The 16045-nt window shown below is 56.2% G+C and overlaps 2 protein-coding genes across 9 annotated transcripts in view; both read right to left on the bottom strand.

Annotated features, from left to right (window-relative positions):
- Positions 1-1925: 1925 nt before the first annotated feature.
- Positions 1926-15364, bottom strand: LOC104013199 (Krueppel-like factor 15). 5 transcript variants are annotated; one of them, XM_087762232.1, is made up of 3 exons: positions 15237-15364; positions 4909-5950; positions 1926-2267 (listed from the first exon to the last, which is right to left on the bottom strand). In XM_087762232.1, the coding sequence occupies exons 2-3, from the start codon at positions 5841-5843 to the stop codon at positions 2090-2092; spliced, it is 1113 nt and encodes a 370-aa protein (XP_087618358.1). In that variant the 5' UTR covers positions 5844-5950; positions 15237-15364; the 3' UTR covers positions 1926-2089. The 5 variants fall into 5 exon arrangements, 4 of the variants coding, with proteins under 4 accessions (XP_087618358.1, XP_087618356.1, XP_087618357.1 ...); XM_087762230.1 differs by lacking the exon at positions 15237-15364 and adding an exon at positions 8581-8698; XM_087762231.1 differs by lacking the exon at positions 15237-15364 and adding an exon at positions 6838-8550.
- SLC45A3 (solute carrier family 45 member 3) overlaps positions 10293-16045 on the bottom strand; it is a 31713-nt gene continuing 25960 nt past the window's right edge. For all 4 annotated transcript variants that reach the window (XM_087762227.1, XM_087762229.1, XM_087762228.1 and 1 more), the window contains one exon: positions 10293-15539. In XM_087762227.1, coding sequence (XP_087618353.1) covers positions 15084-15539 — 456 coding nt within the window. In that variant the 3' untranslated portion in view covers positions 10293-15083. The remainder of the gene's footprint in view (positions 15540-16045) is intronic.

The following is a 16045-nucleotide window of genomic DNA, read 5'->3' as shown; positions in this document are numbered from 1 at the left end:
TCCTGCTGCAGCCTTGCAGCTGGGTGAGCCACGAGTTGGTTCCTCGCTAGGCTGGGGCTGGAAGCTGGCCAGCGAGCCTTCCTTCAGCTGCTGGCCTGCTTGTTTTTACAATAAAGAATCCAAGCCCCAAGCCAGCTTTAGGAACATTTCTCCTCTGCGGAAACATCGTTTCTGCACGCTGAAGGAGAAACTTTTGCCGTTTATAGGGGCCAAAGGCATGGGAGAAGTGGACCCTTCTCTTTGGTGCTTGTATAGCGACCTGCACCGCCAGGTCCGGGGCTGTACCATGGCCCTGCAGCGCTGGAACAGCGAAGAGCAGGAGAAACAAGGTCATCATGGGGACCCTCAGTGCACCAGAGAGCCTCAGCGGTGGAAAGTGTCCTACCCCATCTGTCTCCAATCTCCGCAGCAGCAGCATCTCCTTCAGGGGCAGCATAAGCATCCCCAAATGTTCTAGACTAAGAATAAATCAAGGATTTTCAGCTCCCTTGCTCCTTCTTCCCCTGAAGTCACACTGCGGTAGCTTCTCAACAAAGCTGGAAGAGCTCTGGTCACTGCGCTGAGAAAGGAGCAGCCACCAACAGCAAACATCTCCAGCCGCACGACACTGTCACTAGGATGGGTTGCTTCCCAAGCTTGTGCTTCTCGCACAGAAGTTTGGCGTCTCATCCAGAGGTGCTTGGACCAGCCCTTAGAGCAGGGCCCCATATCCATCCCCACCAGTCTGGCCTTTTCCTTCCCTAGAGTCATCACTCGAAAAGGGCTGCAGGGACCAGAGAACAACCTCTTTGCTATACAAACATGCCCTCCACCGGGCAGGGAAAAGAGTTTAGCTCGTTTTCCTGTCCTTATTTTGGGTACAACCCAACACCCCTCACTAAAGCCAGCTCAAGGGCAGCTTGAGACAAGTGCGTGAAGTCCTATCCTGGAAGAGCACTGGGGTAACAGCAGAACGGCACGAGCACACCTGAGTTGAAAAGAGCCTGCAGGCGCTAAATATCAGCTTGAGACATGCTGGCAAAGCCACACAGAAAGGGCACACTGCCTAGCTCAAACTCCTGACGCTTATTCTTTGTTTGTACAAGCACCTAATTCCCTCCCAGATGTTTGCAGAAGCTGAGCAAGTTGGCACAGTAGCAAGGAGTTGGCCTTTAATTAACCAGAAGTCAAATACAAGAAGGACGTCAGCAACCTGCGAGCTGCGCTGCTGCCCCCGACCGGAGCCCACAGCTCTGCCATGGGTCTGCGCACACTGGTGTCTCTCCATACCGCTGTTCTTTCATGCCAGCACGTATAAAAGGAGTTCGCTGGTGCTGCTTGCGTTTCTCCTGATCCCCTTTCAGCACACACCACCGAGCGGGCTGAATGGATGCAGCTCCCACCTCCCTCAAACCGTAGCCGCAACGTCACGCTCCCCAAGGATGCCAGCCAATGCCAGTCCGGTGAAAAACCACCAACACAGGAAAGCAGAGTTAGGAACATCACAACCACCATCTCACCCACACCAGAAAAGCCGTCTCCAGCGTCTGCCTTCAGCCCCGCAGCTGCCGCACAACACAGCAACACCCCCCGTCCATCCCCGGTTCTGCCTGGGTGCCGCCCTGCCAGGTGGGATCACGCACAGGGGTTTCAGTGAGTCCAGCCAGAACGAATCCTCTCCGGCTGCCTCCGAAACGCTGCTGACCCAGAGCCTTGGGATGCCGGTGTGACCTGCAGCTGCAGCAGCCCCGGGGACGCCCCGCGGCGGGGCCGGAGAGCTGTAAGCCGCCGTCAGCAGACGGGTGACAGCCACGGGCTGCGCAAAGGCATCTTGTAAAGCTGTCCTCTACCCCAGCCCCGCTTCCCCCCACACACACACGCTCACCCTGCATTAACTTAGGTTTCCATCACGTATATTTAAGAGAGGGACAGTAGTACCAGAAACAGGCCGTGAATATAGGTCATCCTTGAACAGAGGTATAACACCAGATCTCCAATAATTTGTTACACAGCGTCATTTCCCCCTCTTCATTAGCGTTGTGGTTTTTTGCATTGTTTGCCTGGCCTCAGGGCCTCCCGGTCTCAGCCTTGCAAGGATGAGCAGCAAGACTTAATTTCTGCTGCCACCCTGAAGTGTCCGTTGGCTGTACGGCTGGCCCCGGTGGATCTTCACGTGTTTGGCTAAATGGTCACTGCGGGCAAACTTCTTCTCGCAGGCGGCACACTGGTACGGCTTGACACCAGAGTGGGAACGCTTGTGACGGGAGAGCTCATCTGACCGGGAAAACCTGCAGGAGAAGGGAAGCATGGTGGATCCAGCCTTCGCTGCGAGACAGGACGGGGAGCACGAGGACCCCAGCCCGTCGGAGGCTGAGGTCTGCCTCTGCCACAGCCTCCTGGGGTGACCCTCGACAGGTCGCTCCTCTGCTCCATCCGATCTACCAGCCAGGCACAGGTACCCCAAGCTCCTGCTGGAGGAATGGCAAGACAGAAACCCCTCCAAGGGGTGATTTAGAGATAAGAAAGAGGAAAAAAATGTACCCACTGAGATCTTCATTTCTTTCCACTGCTCCTAAAGGACACTGTCCACCTACTTCCCTCACTTGTTTTAGACTTGGTGAAACCTTTTGGGAGCTGACAGCCCCAAGCCCAGATGCTGAGAGAAATTGCTTTTCGGGGCACCAGCCCAGGCTGGCAGTGACTAAAGGACACCGTTCAGAAGCCGGGGTGGAAGGGCTTTACTATAACTCCCCCATCCAGCCGAGAAGAGCATTGCTGTTGAGAGAAGGCTTGTTTTTCCTGAGGGGTCCTCCCTGCAAACTCTGCGCATCCCCTTGTTTCTCAGAACAGCAGTGAGTGCTCACTGCCAGCCTGGGCTGGACTGGGAGCTGGTTACATGCCGAGCACAAGGGAGGCAAAGCAAACGCACCCAGCCTGGAGCACAGCCGCAGAGGTTTCCATGCTGAAGCAGTGCTGTTCTGAGGGTGTTCAGACTGCTTCTCTGTGTAATTCCCGCACCTGGAGCGGATCAGCTGAACAGCCTGGAAAGCCCCTGTAACCACATGCGTGTCCCCACTTCATTCTCCGGCACCCTTTCTTCCAGCTGGCACACACAGCTCCAGACCCGGGGGCACCTGCAGCACGCTGGCCCGCAGCCATTTTCCGAGTGCCACCTCAAAGGCCTGGGAGCTGGTGTGCCTTCAGCGCGCCTTGCGCGTCCGAGCGTCAGGGGCGTGCTGGGGAGGAGGACTGGACAGGATTTACTCCCGTTCCGCCTCTAAGGAGCCAACACAGATGGCGGGAGCATTAGGACGGAAGGGTTTTTCCATCTGGCTGAAACGTGCCCACGCAAAGCAGCACAAAGCAAGGAGCTTCAGATGCAGCCCCAGACTCCCAGCGATAGGATTTCAAGCTCACACCTGGTACGGTAAATACTGCGCTGCTCACAAAAGGCTCTGCGGAAACCGAACGCGTCCCAAGGCCACCCGCAGGTCTTCCTTGCAAACCACTGACTTCTTTTCCAGCTTTATTGCGAGAAGCGAGTTCCAAGGTCTCAGTTCCTCATGGAAAGCAGAGCCAGGAGAAATGACGTATATATTTACAGTTAGAGCCACATCTAGAAAAGGGAGCACGGCCCGGAGAGCCCCACATCGCTCGATGGTGTAACTGCTCCCACGGAGCGGGAGGGCAGGGCAGCAAGTGAAGCAGAGCACGGCAACTCAGGGGAGAGCCTGCAGGATGCTATTGTACAGGCTAGCACCGTCCCTTGCCTCCTTCCCAGCGGGAACAGTGACGCTTGTGCAGTTGCCATCGTCCCCTTCCTCAGTCCCCAGGCTCCAAGCGCCAGGTGCAGGAGGGTTTAGCAGCACTGGTTGGTACTGGGAAAGGAGCCGATGTGTATAAACGTGTACTGCGGTTGTAGGTGAAATGGAGGGACAATTGCTGATGGCAAAGGGACAGCAGCTTGGCAAGAGGGAGTCCCAAAATTCAGATCTGGTCTCATACCTTCCGGAGTTTCACCACCCCGCGACAGAAGCCGTAACACACCGTTCAGGGAAACAAGGCAGCGAGCGTATGCCAAAGCATTGCATAAGAAACCAGGAAAGCTCGGTGCTGCCAGCACCAGTTTTCTTTGTGATTTGCTTTGAGATCTGCTGATGAGAAGTGCTATGCAAGACCTGAGGACTACTAGCCCTTCTTGCCAAAGGCTGTACGGAGCATCCCGCCCCCCCGGGACAGGTACACGGTGCCAGGAAGAGAACACCACAGCAGGAAAATAATCAAAGAAGTGCAGCAAGATTAAAAAGCAGGGTTAATTTAGGGAACACAGATGAAAGAAAATGACAACCACCATCATGTGCAGAGCAAACAAAAGTAAATGCAACACGGAGATATGCTACAGGCCCACAGGTGTCTGAGGGATACGAGCAGCCGGGGCAGGCAACCAGCAAAAGCAAAGGGTTGCTAAACCAACACAGAACCACACGCTGGCTCCTGAGAAGCAGCGAGACTCCGATTTCCTGGGACAGAAATTAATGGGAAAAGCCATTTTTGCAGCCCAACTGCAGAAATTGTCCTGAACTAGACAGAGAAAGCCTGCAAAATTACATCTCTTGGAAAAAGCTGTATTGCCAGAGAGTGTTTAGGCATCCAGTTCAAGGGGGATTTGGGGGGGTTGGGAGAGCGTCAGCTACGCTTCCCCAGCGGGAGGTTTTCAGCACTTTTGGACTGAGTGAAAACTACCCAAAGCGTTCAACAAACTTTACTCCTCCAGGCCTCCTTCCAGCTCCCACCTATAATTCACTTGGGAAAGAAAACTTGTGATTTTATCCTGGATTTTCACTAGCCGAGAGCTCTCCTGCATCTTGGCAAGCAATGGCAGGCCTTTGGCAGGCCACCCAGCCGCAGAGTCCCACGGCTCCCACTTACCGCCAGCCACAGTTGGGCCAAGCACAAGTGTAGGGTTTCTCACCGGTGTGCCGACGAAAGTGAGCCTTGAGGTGGGAGCTCTTGGTGTACATCTTGCCGCAGCCCGGGTGCGAGCACTTATGGACGCGGACGAGGGAAGGGGGAGCTTTCTGGTACTTGGGGGTTGCCTCCACCTCTTGCACATCCCCCGGTGCCCCTGGCCTCATGGCGACTGGCAGGGGGGCAATTTTGACATACTTTTGGTCCATGATGGTCACAGGGGGCTGGACCTGAGGGAGGAGGGACAGGTTTTGGCCCTGCAAGCTGATAACCAGCTGGGCCACCCTGACACCGCTTGGAGCGCTCTGTGCTAGCGGGCTGCCACTGTCCATCTGGAGAGGCTGGATTTGGAGGACAACAGGAATGCTCCCAGCGGCTACTGCCTGGTCACTACCATCAGCTGTCCCTCCAGGCTGAGCAGCGTTTGAGACACCTTCTTGAACCACACTGGAGACAGGCTGTCCCCCAGAGCTACCTAAGCTGATCTCAGATTTGATCTCCGCCTTCCCTCCAGCTGGGTGAAGCTCGCTTCCTTCGTCTTTGAGGAACTCAGCCTTCTCCCTTAGGAACTCCTCGATCTCCTCCAGGGTGGGAATGAAGTCCTGGGAGAGGCAGCTGCAGAAGTCAGGCAGCCTGAGGGGAGCCTCGCAGACAGCAACTTGGGGCTTTGCCTCTTCCCCCTTTGCACCGGGCAGGGGGAGCGGGGTGCCTTCGTGGTGGCTGGTGCTGCCTGCAAGGAGGTGGCCAGAGCCTTCTGGGTGGCCGGACGCCCTCTCGCTGCCGTGGCCCGGCAGAAGGGATGGCGGCATGCTGCGCTGCAGAGCACTGGCAAAGCTCTCTAGCAGGGAAGAGCTGGTCAAGGAGGGCAGCAGCTCCTGGCAGCTCACAGAGACCATTGGTTGACTCAGGTCCTCTACCCACACAAAGCTCTTGGCTGGGCTGGATCAGAAGCCTCTGTAAGAGCTCAGCTGGGGCTCCTGAGGCTGGGGAAGTCTTCGTTCATCTGCAAGGGAACACCACCAAGGTTATTTCCAAATTAAAAAACAAACAAGAAAACCTCAACCTTTGAATAAAATGGACCGTGCGTTAGAAAGAAAACATCAAAAATAGTCAGCGGCCTTTGTTTTTAAAGAGTCTGTCGCTCAAAAACACATGCTAACCATTTTCCTATGCAGGACGCCGACAGGCTGCAAGGAGCTAGATTCCCCCCAGAAGCAAACTTCTCTGGGGAGTTTATTAAGGTAAAAACACACAATGCAACACTTGATCCCTCTTCCACCTACGCCAGAGGGCAGGTATGTGCTGCTAGATGGCAGGGAGGATGGCTTGTGGCTTACAACTAGGAGTTAATTGCTATCCAAGAGAGGGTGCTGGTTTCTCCACGCTGCAAGTGTTGGTACAACCACAACCTGACGCAGACCTATCCCGCCTGGATTAAAGCTAACTAGTTTGGGAGCAGATAACAAGACAGCTACGAGGGTGCCTGCTGCCAAACTGCCTGGGGCTCTGGCGAGTGTTCACCAGCAACCACGCTGCTGTGGTTACGCCAGCTATTGGGGCCTGAACAAGCGAGTTTAAAGCCCGTTCAGGCAGGTCTGCCCAAGCTCAGTCACACCTCCAGAAAGCATCGCAGACAGACTGTCTGGGGTCAGCTCATGGGGCCCTTGAGGACACAAACACCACATTTCAAAACAGGCGAGAAAGATCACGGCATCTCCAGGTTAGGCCTTGCGCGGTCTCCAGAAGGCGACTGGTCTCCCACGATTCGACACGTCAAACCCCGCGGGCGCTGCTGGGGCTCGCAGGGCACCCCCAGACCGTCCCTACCCCTGGAGACCGCATCCTGCTCTTGCAGCACCCCCGCCACCCAAGAAGGCAGGTACTCTTTACCTTTAATGCAGAAAGTGAGTTTCCAAGAGAAAGAAAACCTGTGCCAAAGTCCCTGATGAACCTTTTCCAGAGTGAGTGAGTCCATAAGATTTCTGCAAAGCTGCAAACCAGTCAAGCCAGTCCTTGTTATCAGTGCTTCCTCAGGGTCCTGACCGCCGAGAAAGGGAATTTTTGAGACGCAGTCTGGATGTAACATAAAGGCTCTTCCCCTTAAGAAGAAATAACCCCCACATCATTCACAGTCTGCTAAGCGAAGATGCCACGTTGCTCAGGGCCATTTGCGCTGCTGCCCACAGCCTGTCTGCAGCACAGCTCTGCATCAGCCAGTCACAACGAGCAGAGACCACCGCTGCTCGCGTGTGAGGTAAGAAAGGTGTTGGGGCCAGTCTCAACCTTCAGGCTTCAAGTTTTCATCACAACACAAATTCATGCTCTGAACCATCACCTTCAAGGCAGCACCCAATTCCACTGCTTCCTCCCCACCAATTTTATGATCTCTTTCTGATCTCTGCCTCTCTGACTCTCGTCTCCTCTTCCTACAAGCTTCAGAGGCTAGAAAAGCCTTCCCCCTCTGGCTACCAAACACTTCTGTTTACCTCTTCCAGAAAGCCTTAGAACCTGATTTTCCAACAAGGTCTCCTTGTGGAGCAGCTCAGGAAGCCTCCATCCCTTCAGTACGCCCCCAGGATAACTGAATTAACCTACGAACTCCGTGGTTCAGGAGCCTCATTCAGTACACATCTTGCAAATTCGGAGCGAACAGTTCTGTTGAACTACAGAAGAAAAGCACAACCGGAGGACCGGCAGGTCCGGTGGTTAAGCTTGGGACTGAGGAGAGCCGAGATGGGCCTCCTGCTCTGCTGCAGATTTCCCGTGCAACCTCAGGGTAGCTGCCGGGGTGCTCTGGGCCTCAGCGCCCCATCTAAGTGGGGGCAATAGCAACGTCCTGCCTTGCAGAGCGGTGCTAAGGGGAAATGTGTTAGCTGGGGGGATGCTCCATTACTAACAGACTTTGCAGATGCCCGTTACAGATGTCAGCGCCTTGCCAATCCAACGCATTTTTGCAAAATGCACGTCAACAGTGCCATCATCCCAGCTAAGCTACTGCAAGAAAATGGAGACCTGACTTTGGCCTTCAGTAAAGCGTACCGCAAGACAAGGTCAATGCCGTTTTCAAGCTTCACTTCGCCTTTCTATTCCCGTAGTTTTTCTCGTCCCTAAGAGCAGTCAATTACTGTATGAAATCGGCAGACGTGCAGTGAGAGCACGCAGAGAAAAAGTAATTTGCCCAAGGTCAGCCAACAAGCAGGAGCTGGGAACGCAGCCGAGGGTTACGGCTCTCCTCTCATGACTGCACAGCACAAACACACACCTGTAACCTCTTCAGAGCCGTGAATTACATTCAGCGCCTGTACAAACCCGGACTCACGAAACCGTCGGAGCCAACTACGACACGCGAAGGAAGTGGGACACCTGCAGCCAGCGCCCCGTGTAGCAGGTCCCCCCGCCACACCGGGGTGCCCCACGCTCCCACCCGGCCAAGGACAAGCCGGCGGGAGCAAAGCCTGGCGCGACCGCTGCCCCCAGAGCCCGCCGCGGGGAACCGAGCCCCGAGCGGGCTGGAAGCCCCCCGGGGCCGAGGAGCCCGAGCCTGGCCCGGCGACTCCCTTCATCCCCGGGGCGGGGAAACCCGCAGCAGCCCCCGGCCGCCCCCGCCCCGCCGGGCCGCCCCCGGCCCCTTACCGGGCTCCGCTCCATGCCGGCGCGGCGGCTCCCGCAGCGCGGGGGCGGCTCCCGGCCCGCCCCGCCCCGCCGAGGGCTCGGCTCCCGCCGCCGGCCCCATTGGCGGCCGCTGCCCGGCCCCGGTCGCTGCCTGCCCGGCGGGGCGGCCCCGGGAACCCCGGACCGGGGAGGGGACAGCGGCCGCCCGCACCCGCGCTGCCCCGGGCCGCCGCAGGGCCCCGGCTGCCGGAGCCGGCCCTCGGGGAGGCGCCTTGGACCCTGCCGCAGGTTGCCCTCGCTGCCTCTCCCTGTTCATTTACACTGGCAACAGTCGAGATTTCCCCAAGGTTTCAGGGAAAAAAGCCGAGCGCTAGCAGACAGCAGCTGCTGGCAGCCGCCTGGATGCAGGATTTCATTTCAGGAGGAACAGTCTTGGCAGGGCCACAGCGTTCGGATGCTGCTGTGATAAGGAGGAGCATGAGGTCTTCTGTCCTCGCCGCGGCTTCGCAGGCAGCTTGGGGCTTCCCGAGGCACCTTGTGAGGCTGAGCTTGAGACGCTGCCTTTGGCAGACCCAAACCGAGCCCCGCAGAGGAGCAGGCTCGCAGGCCGCCTGGGAGCGATCCTCTGCCAGCAGCGGTGGCTTTCCAGGCTCACGGGGTCACTCTGAAACGCCCGGTGCTCCTGACGGCATCACGGGAGCCACGCACCCTGCGACGGAAAAAAGCATGAGAGCAACAAAAACATCAGTGTGCTGCCCCACGCACAGGGCAAACACACAGATCAGGGAGAGGAACCGCGTTTACCTCTGCGCTCTCAAACCGCTTGCAGGGTTTGATGGTGGCAGCGGTTTGGGGTTAAATATTGCCAAGCAGAAGGGCGATTTTGAGGCAGGCAGTGCCCCTCCAGGAAAGGGAGCTTCTCTTACCTGCCACCGCGAGCCCCGTGAACCCAAGGGAGCGAGCGCAGAGCTTCTCTGCTTTGTTAGAGGCATGAGAGTCTGAACAAAACCTCCTGGACCAGAGCAAGGCTTCACATTTGAAAAACAGAAGTAAAACAAACAAAAAAACCCCAACAACGAAGGTGCATGGTCATTTGGACAGGGCAACCCACAGCTTCCCCTGACTCGCCGCTGTGCCTCTGGGCCTCACCTACCCCGTCCCTCAGCTTCACAGTCCTTAAGGTAAGTACTTAAATCCTAGAAAGGCTGGACCAGGTGATTCTTGAGGCCCCTTCCAACCTGCTGTTCTATGATTCTACGATTAAATCCCTTGCAGGGACTGGGAAAGCCTTAGCTCTTCGAAATCCTCAGGTACTACCTACTGGGACACTGCGGCGTTCAAACACAAACGCCTTTGATTTACGCCACGCCACAAAATCACCGGGGATAGAGGAGGGAGCGATCCTTCCTCGGGGTTTGCACCGCACCCGGCGGGGGGCTCACGCCGGAGACCCGCAAGCGTTAGAGCCCGCCGCGGGGAACCGAGCCCGGAGCGGGCTGGAAGCCCCCTGGGGCCGAGGAGCCCGAGCCCGAGCCTGGCCCGGCGACTCCCTTCGTCCCCGGGGGGGGGAAACGTTCCGCCCGTTCGCCGCCGAAAGAGGGGGGGAAAACTCCCGGGGCGGGACGCGGAGCTGCCGGCCCCGCCCCGCGGCCCCGCCCCGCGGCCCCGCCCCGCGGCCCCGCCCCGCGGCCCCGCCCCGCCGTTCCTTTAGCGACACACACCGTCGTCCCGTTTAAACACCTTTTATTCCCTCATTTTCATAAAAATTTATAATAGCGTTCCTCTTACGTTGTATACAAAATATTTACTCTACCGAATAAATAAGACATGAACATCTTGCGGACAGTACACGGTCTCAAAAGAAAAAACAGCATCCATACACCCTTCCCTCGCCTAGTCACAAGTCTCACCGTAAAAAGACATTTTCCCTTCTCCCCTCTGCTCCCCACCGCAGCTCTCAAACCCCCGTCTCACGAAAGGAGAGGAGAGGCACCGCACACTCACCCGGGAGAGGAGAGCAGAAGTGCACCTACTACCTGAAACAGAAAAGCTCGTGGCAACCCCCTCTGAAGGGCTTGTACCGACACCTGCACGTCGTACAGTACCATCAAGTCCCGCAGAGGTTTCTCTGTTCCCAGAGGTTACATCAGTACCCGCGTGCACGGGACGCGCTCGCCCTTACCAGAGCGCGCCCGTGTCCCTTGCTGGTCCCTGTGCGATCCCAACACAGAGACGTTCTCAGCAGAAGCACAGCGGGTGAGCCAGAAAGGGCAATCTTACAAAGAAAGGAGTTTCTCAACAGATGCTCTGGCAGATGCCTCTGCCGCCAGCCCCAGAGACGGCCCGAGCTAGGAAGGCAGGCTTTCGGTGTAACAGAGCACACGGACCGGGCCGTTGGGGAGACGGCAAACGCACCACCCCTCAGGGGCCCGGGGAAGGCAGCTGCCGACAGCCCCAGCGCAGACCTCACGGCCAGCTCTCGCGACGCGGCTGGGATGGCGATGACATGAGGCTGCAAGCATGAAGGGCCGGTTGTGAAGTGTTATGGACAGTGCCAGACCACCGCGACGGGCACGCGCCCACCCGCTGCCACGGCAGAGCCAGCCCAGTTCCAGCCGCGTCCCACACCAGCCCCTCGCATTGCTGCAAACCCCCGCTCCCCCTGGGCCCCCTCTTCCTCCTGCTCCTTCGCCCTGATCTCTCCCCGTCGTCCTCCTCCGAGACCGCTGCCTTGTCTGCCCGCCCCGCTGAGCTCCTGTGTGGAAAGCTGCTCCCCCCGTCCCCGGCTGCCCGCACCCACCCAGGACCTGCCCGCACGCGGGGGTTTCCTACACCCCGCCTCTCCTCTGCAAACAGCCAAGCGCTCAGGGCAAACGGCCCACATCGGCTTGGGCTTGAACTCCCACGGGGGACAGGGTTAGCTGGGTCTTGGCAAACACTCCTTCCTCTGCCCATCTGCCCACTGTGTCAGCAGCTGGCAGAGGGCCCAGCAGACTTCTCCTGGTGGAACAGGAGGGTAAGAAGGAAAGGAGCAATTACCGAATTTGCTGGGTTTCACTCCAGCTGGAGAACTGGGAAGAAGGGTGCCAGAGGGAGGGGAGAAACCAGAGAGTCTCTCGGTATATAACCGAGTAGCTCTTCTCATACTTGTTGGACTGGCTACAACAAGAGCAGTGCAGCCAGAGGACAAGTGGATAAGGAGCCCCCGGGTCAGACTGGATCGCGTCTCTCCAGCTGGAACGGAGAATGAGCTGCTATCAATCCCGCCACAGGTCAGGCCAAAGCACGATGACAGGCACCTGTCTGGGATGCAGCAGCAAAGAGCAAGAGCAGCTAGCTGCAGAGCCGCAAGTTCAGTCGCTCAGCGGTCTTTTCTGAACATAAATAAAGTAAATGCAGGCACCTCCCTGGAAGCATATCTGAATTATGAGCAAACTGGACAAACCCAGCCTGCCCTCTCCCAGGACCAGCGAGATCAGAGCCAGCACCCTGGATGCAGACACCAGACTTGCCGAGGAGATCTGGGTGCCAAGTCCGTGACCCAGTGCAATGAAGGGGATGGGAGCACAGGGAGGCCGAAGGCATGCTTGATCTGCCAGTGAAGGACAGGTCTAAGACCCGACCCGCGCTGACTAATCCCAAGCCCAGCTGAGCCAAGACACGGAGCCTGCTGCCCGTGCCGTCAGCCCAAACCTACTCGTGTCCACCAGCTACAGCCAGGCTACAGCGGCACCAAAGCCGCCTCAGCGGACGGAGGGCAGGTCCGTCGGGGAATCTGGCAGGCTTAAGCCTTCTCCTCTTGAGGGAAGGATACAAGTTATGGATCAAGAACTGCAGCATCTCGTTCTTTCATGTTCCAAACCGGAGGACATTATAAAACAAGCCTGTCTCCCCCTCCAGCCCGCTGCTTTTTCAAGGATCACTTTGATGTCTGTAATGAAGCATTCAAGGCCTTTATCATCAAACCCGTGCACCTGAAGTTTGGTGTGGAAGTACTCTTTAGGCACTTAAACAAATGGCTCAATTATCAAACGCGCTTAGCGTCGTAGCAGCCTCCATGTGTGAAGGTTCCCCACATTTTACATAAGAAAAAATAAAAATAAAGGTAGGAACCTGTTTGAAAAAGCTTGGGTCAGAGGTTACCGAGTACTAGGAGCATTCATCCAAGAAACACCCCACCTTTGGCAATAACATTTTGCCTCAAAGCCTTCCTACGGAGGCCTGAAGTGGACAGAGACCAGGGTAGGAAGTACAGACAAAAAACTGTTTCCATAGGTGGTTCAGCAGCTGCCAAATCCATCCCCAAACCAGCTGCGTTTCAGCACACAAAACTTCTTGTGGGAAAGGGAGGCTGGTAGGCATATAATTTGAGAAGAAATAAAACAAAAACAGTCACCCTTTACGGGAAAGAAATGTTAAAAAAACAGGAGAAGCCCTCTCAGGACCCGTCTGCAGACAGCAGAGGAGTAACTTTGCTTCCATGCCAAGGAATAGTCTGACAAGACCTTGCAAAAATAGCAAGATTTTGCCCTTCACCCGAACCTCGCAAGTGCGTCTTGCTGCCCACACACCTCCGCAGAAAATTAGTCACAAACACTTTGTTTAGACCAGCCAAAGTTAAGGACTGCTGAACTTCCCCTGCATACTCACAGCCTAGCCTCCAAAGGACCACTGCGTGCTCTCCTCTACGCCTTGTAGGTAGTTTGGATCATTTCAAAGTCTAAGTGCTGACTGTGGGCCAGGACGTTGACTCCTACTCGGTGTACGGGTCATCTTTGAGTGGCAGAAATCTGCCACCAGCATAATTATTCCAGCTGGTCCACTCGTATGGGGAATGGGACTGGCCAGAAGGACACACAGCTGCAGCCACTCTTTGCCAGAGGAAGACGACTCACACCTGGGAGCTACACAACCTGAACGGTCCCGGGGCACTTGGCCCCAGGGCTATGGGAGCAAAGGCACCTTCCCTTACTCTAGCAGCTGACTGGTTATGCTGTGCCTCAATAAGAATCTTGACTCCTGCCTGGAAATACAATAAAATAAATTTTAAAAAGCCCGAATAAGTATAACATAGTAAGTACGGAATCTGGATCAGCAAACCACAGGCACAAACATCATCAAGAGCTTCTGTCCTGCTCCTTCTTTTGTCCAACACACCAAGAACTAGGCTTACCCTGCTCTGTACGCAGCTGCCAGAGCGGCCGTAGCACATTGCATCCTACCCCCCTCCTGCTCACGGTGCTGTTTCGAGCAGCCTCTCTGGGTGTGCTGGCAACGTGTTAACTCAGCCACTGTGCTGGGTCCTGGGGTGCGGCGTGCGCTGCAAGGTGCACTCGGCCAGCCTGCAAGCACAGCCGAAAGCCTTTCTCTCTGGGAAGAACAGTCAGGTCTAGAGGGTTGCTTTGGGGACACGTCTTCGAGGGAAAACAGACAGAGCCAGCGACCAGCTCCAGGTACCAACTACAGCAGTGACTGCTGCCGAGTTCAACTAGCTGTCAGCAGACAAGCAATTCCTCCAGCTTCCTCAGGCCCGGTACGCTTGTTCTCAGGCAGCCTTCCAGGAGAGCTCTCCCTGTTCTACTTCATTGTCTCAGGACTGAAAACCCTCCAAGAACAGATTTTCCTTGTGATACGGCAGCATCTTTTAGGGGTGAGGTGTGGAAGAGGCACAACAGTCTCGATCTGTTGGGGGAGAGAGCAGGCGGCAGTTCTAAGCGCTGAGGAGTGAGGTCAGAGTTACCGAGAACTGTGTGAGGAAAGCTAAAAACAACCATTTAAAAAAAACCAAACCCAACGTTAAGAAGTCCTTTCCATCTGATGCAACTTGGTACATAGGTAAAAGATAAGTCACCTTTTGGAATTGCTCCTAATGAAACGTTACTTGTTTTTCCAAAACAAGACGTAGTAACTTTTCTCCTAAATGGTTTCTCCCAGCCAGAACAGAAGTGGGGAAGGACTGAAGCGTGCGTGCACACAGATGCACTCCCTTTGCTCCATGGCCAAACCTTAGCCACCCATCTTTTTTTTCCCCAAGGAAATCTCCTCCCAGTGTCCTATTTGCAGCAGTATTGCTCAAGAAGTTCAGTGAAACTACAAGAAGCAGGGGAAGAGGGTACAGCTGTAACTGGAAAACAGGAGAGCCAATGATTTCTTCCCTTCCCTCCCCGTACCACTGCCTCTCCTGCTCAGAAACATGACCCGTTATTAAAGGAAAAGTCCAATTCCCTTCTCTCCCCTGTATAACCCCCTTTGGTGCTGGCTGTGCAATGCTTTCTTTCGATAAAGGCACCTTTGGAAAGCACTGCTGGCCCGAAGCACAATGCCCCGACGCCTTGTATTTACACCTGAGATTAGCCCTGTTGCACCCCTCCTGCCCCCAGCCCCAGAACGACCCCCCAGGGCCGCAGCAACAGCGGGGGGGAGAGGGTGCCACACGAGGCCCCCACAAGCGGCCGTGTGAACACGCACACACATCTTATTTCGCCACGTGCAGGCACCCACGTGCCGCCCTCGTGCCTCCCACATCACACCGAATACTTCGCCATGTCACTCTTATCAAAGACAACTTTGGTTGCAAAGTAAATGGCTACCAGGCCAAAGCCGGCAGCTGACACCATGTAGGCAGTCACCGACTGTGTAAACTGGACGATGGACCCCATGAAGAGGGAGGGGACAACCTGAGAGAGGAGGAAAGCACTGTCCAAAATAGCCAGGTCCAGGCAGATCCCTCGGCCAGGAGCCACCGAGTCCGGTTCTCCCACCATCATCATGAGGGAGACGTCGCAGGAGGAGCTGACGCACAGAGCCGAGCCGGCGGCCGGAGGAGAGGAGGAGGAAGAGGAAGAAGAGAAGAGGCTCCCAGCATGTCCATTCTGGTAAGGCAGCTTCTGGCTGGAAAGGTGGCCTTTAGAGAAGGATGATTTCTTGTCCGATCGAGCTGCGTCTTCCTCCTCTTTGCTCTTATATTTATGCAAAAATACCTAGGGGAAAGAAGGAGGGCACATGAGGAATGAGTAGGTAGGGTGGAGGCCAGCAAGCGAGGTGGGGGGCAGAGGGGACCCCGTTTTTTTGTGCAAGACAGCAAAACCACTCTGTGCTTTGTGTGCACTGGGTCAGGCTGTTAGAGGTGGGGAGTGCCTGCAGTGAGCCTGGCCCACGTGAGATGGCCTCCAGGAGCCAGCCCGGCTTTTCCCGACTGGCATGGGATTCAAAGCAACCCTGACTCCCCGGGGGAATCTGGCCAAGTGGTGCCTTCGTTGTGCTGAAGCTCTGGGGCTCAGCAGAGGGCTGCAGCCCAAAGCCAGCCCTGGCTCTGCACCTGGGGACGTTTTGCGCTGAGCCATGGGTTGTCAGCTCCTCACTGGGTGCCAAGGGAATCCAGGCACCAGCTACCGCTCACCCCATCCCGGAATGGGCTGATGCACGCTTGCAGGACAGGAGGGAAGGGCCAGAGCCCACTCTGGACATATCACAGAGCCAGCGCGCT

Source organism: Nipponia nippon, unplaced genomic scaffold, assembly GCF_047370975.1.
Source record: "Nipponia nippon isolate SJK-2023a ecotype South Korea unplaced genomic scaffold, ASM4737097v1 scaffold_25, whole genome shotgun sequence".
Taxonomy (NCBI): domain Eukaryota; kingdom Metazoa; phylum Chordata; class Aves; order Pelecaniformes; family Threskiornithidae; genus Nipponia; species Nipponia nippon.
This window is presented reverse-complemented; position numbering and strand designations above follow the sequence as displayed.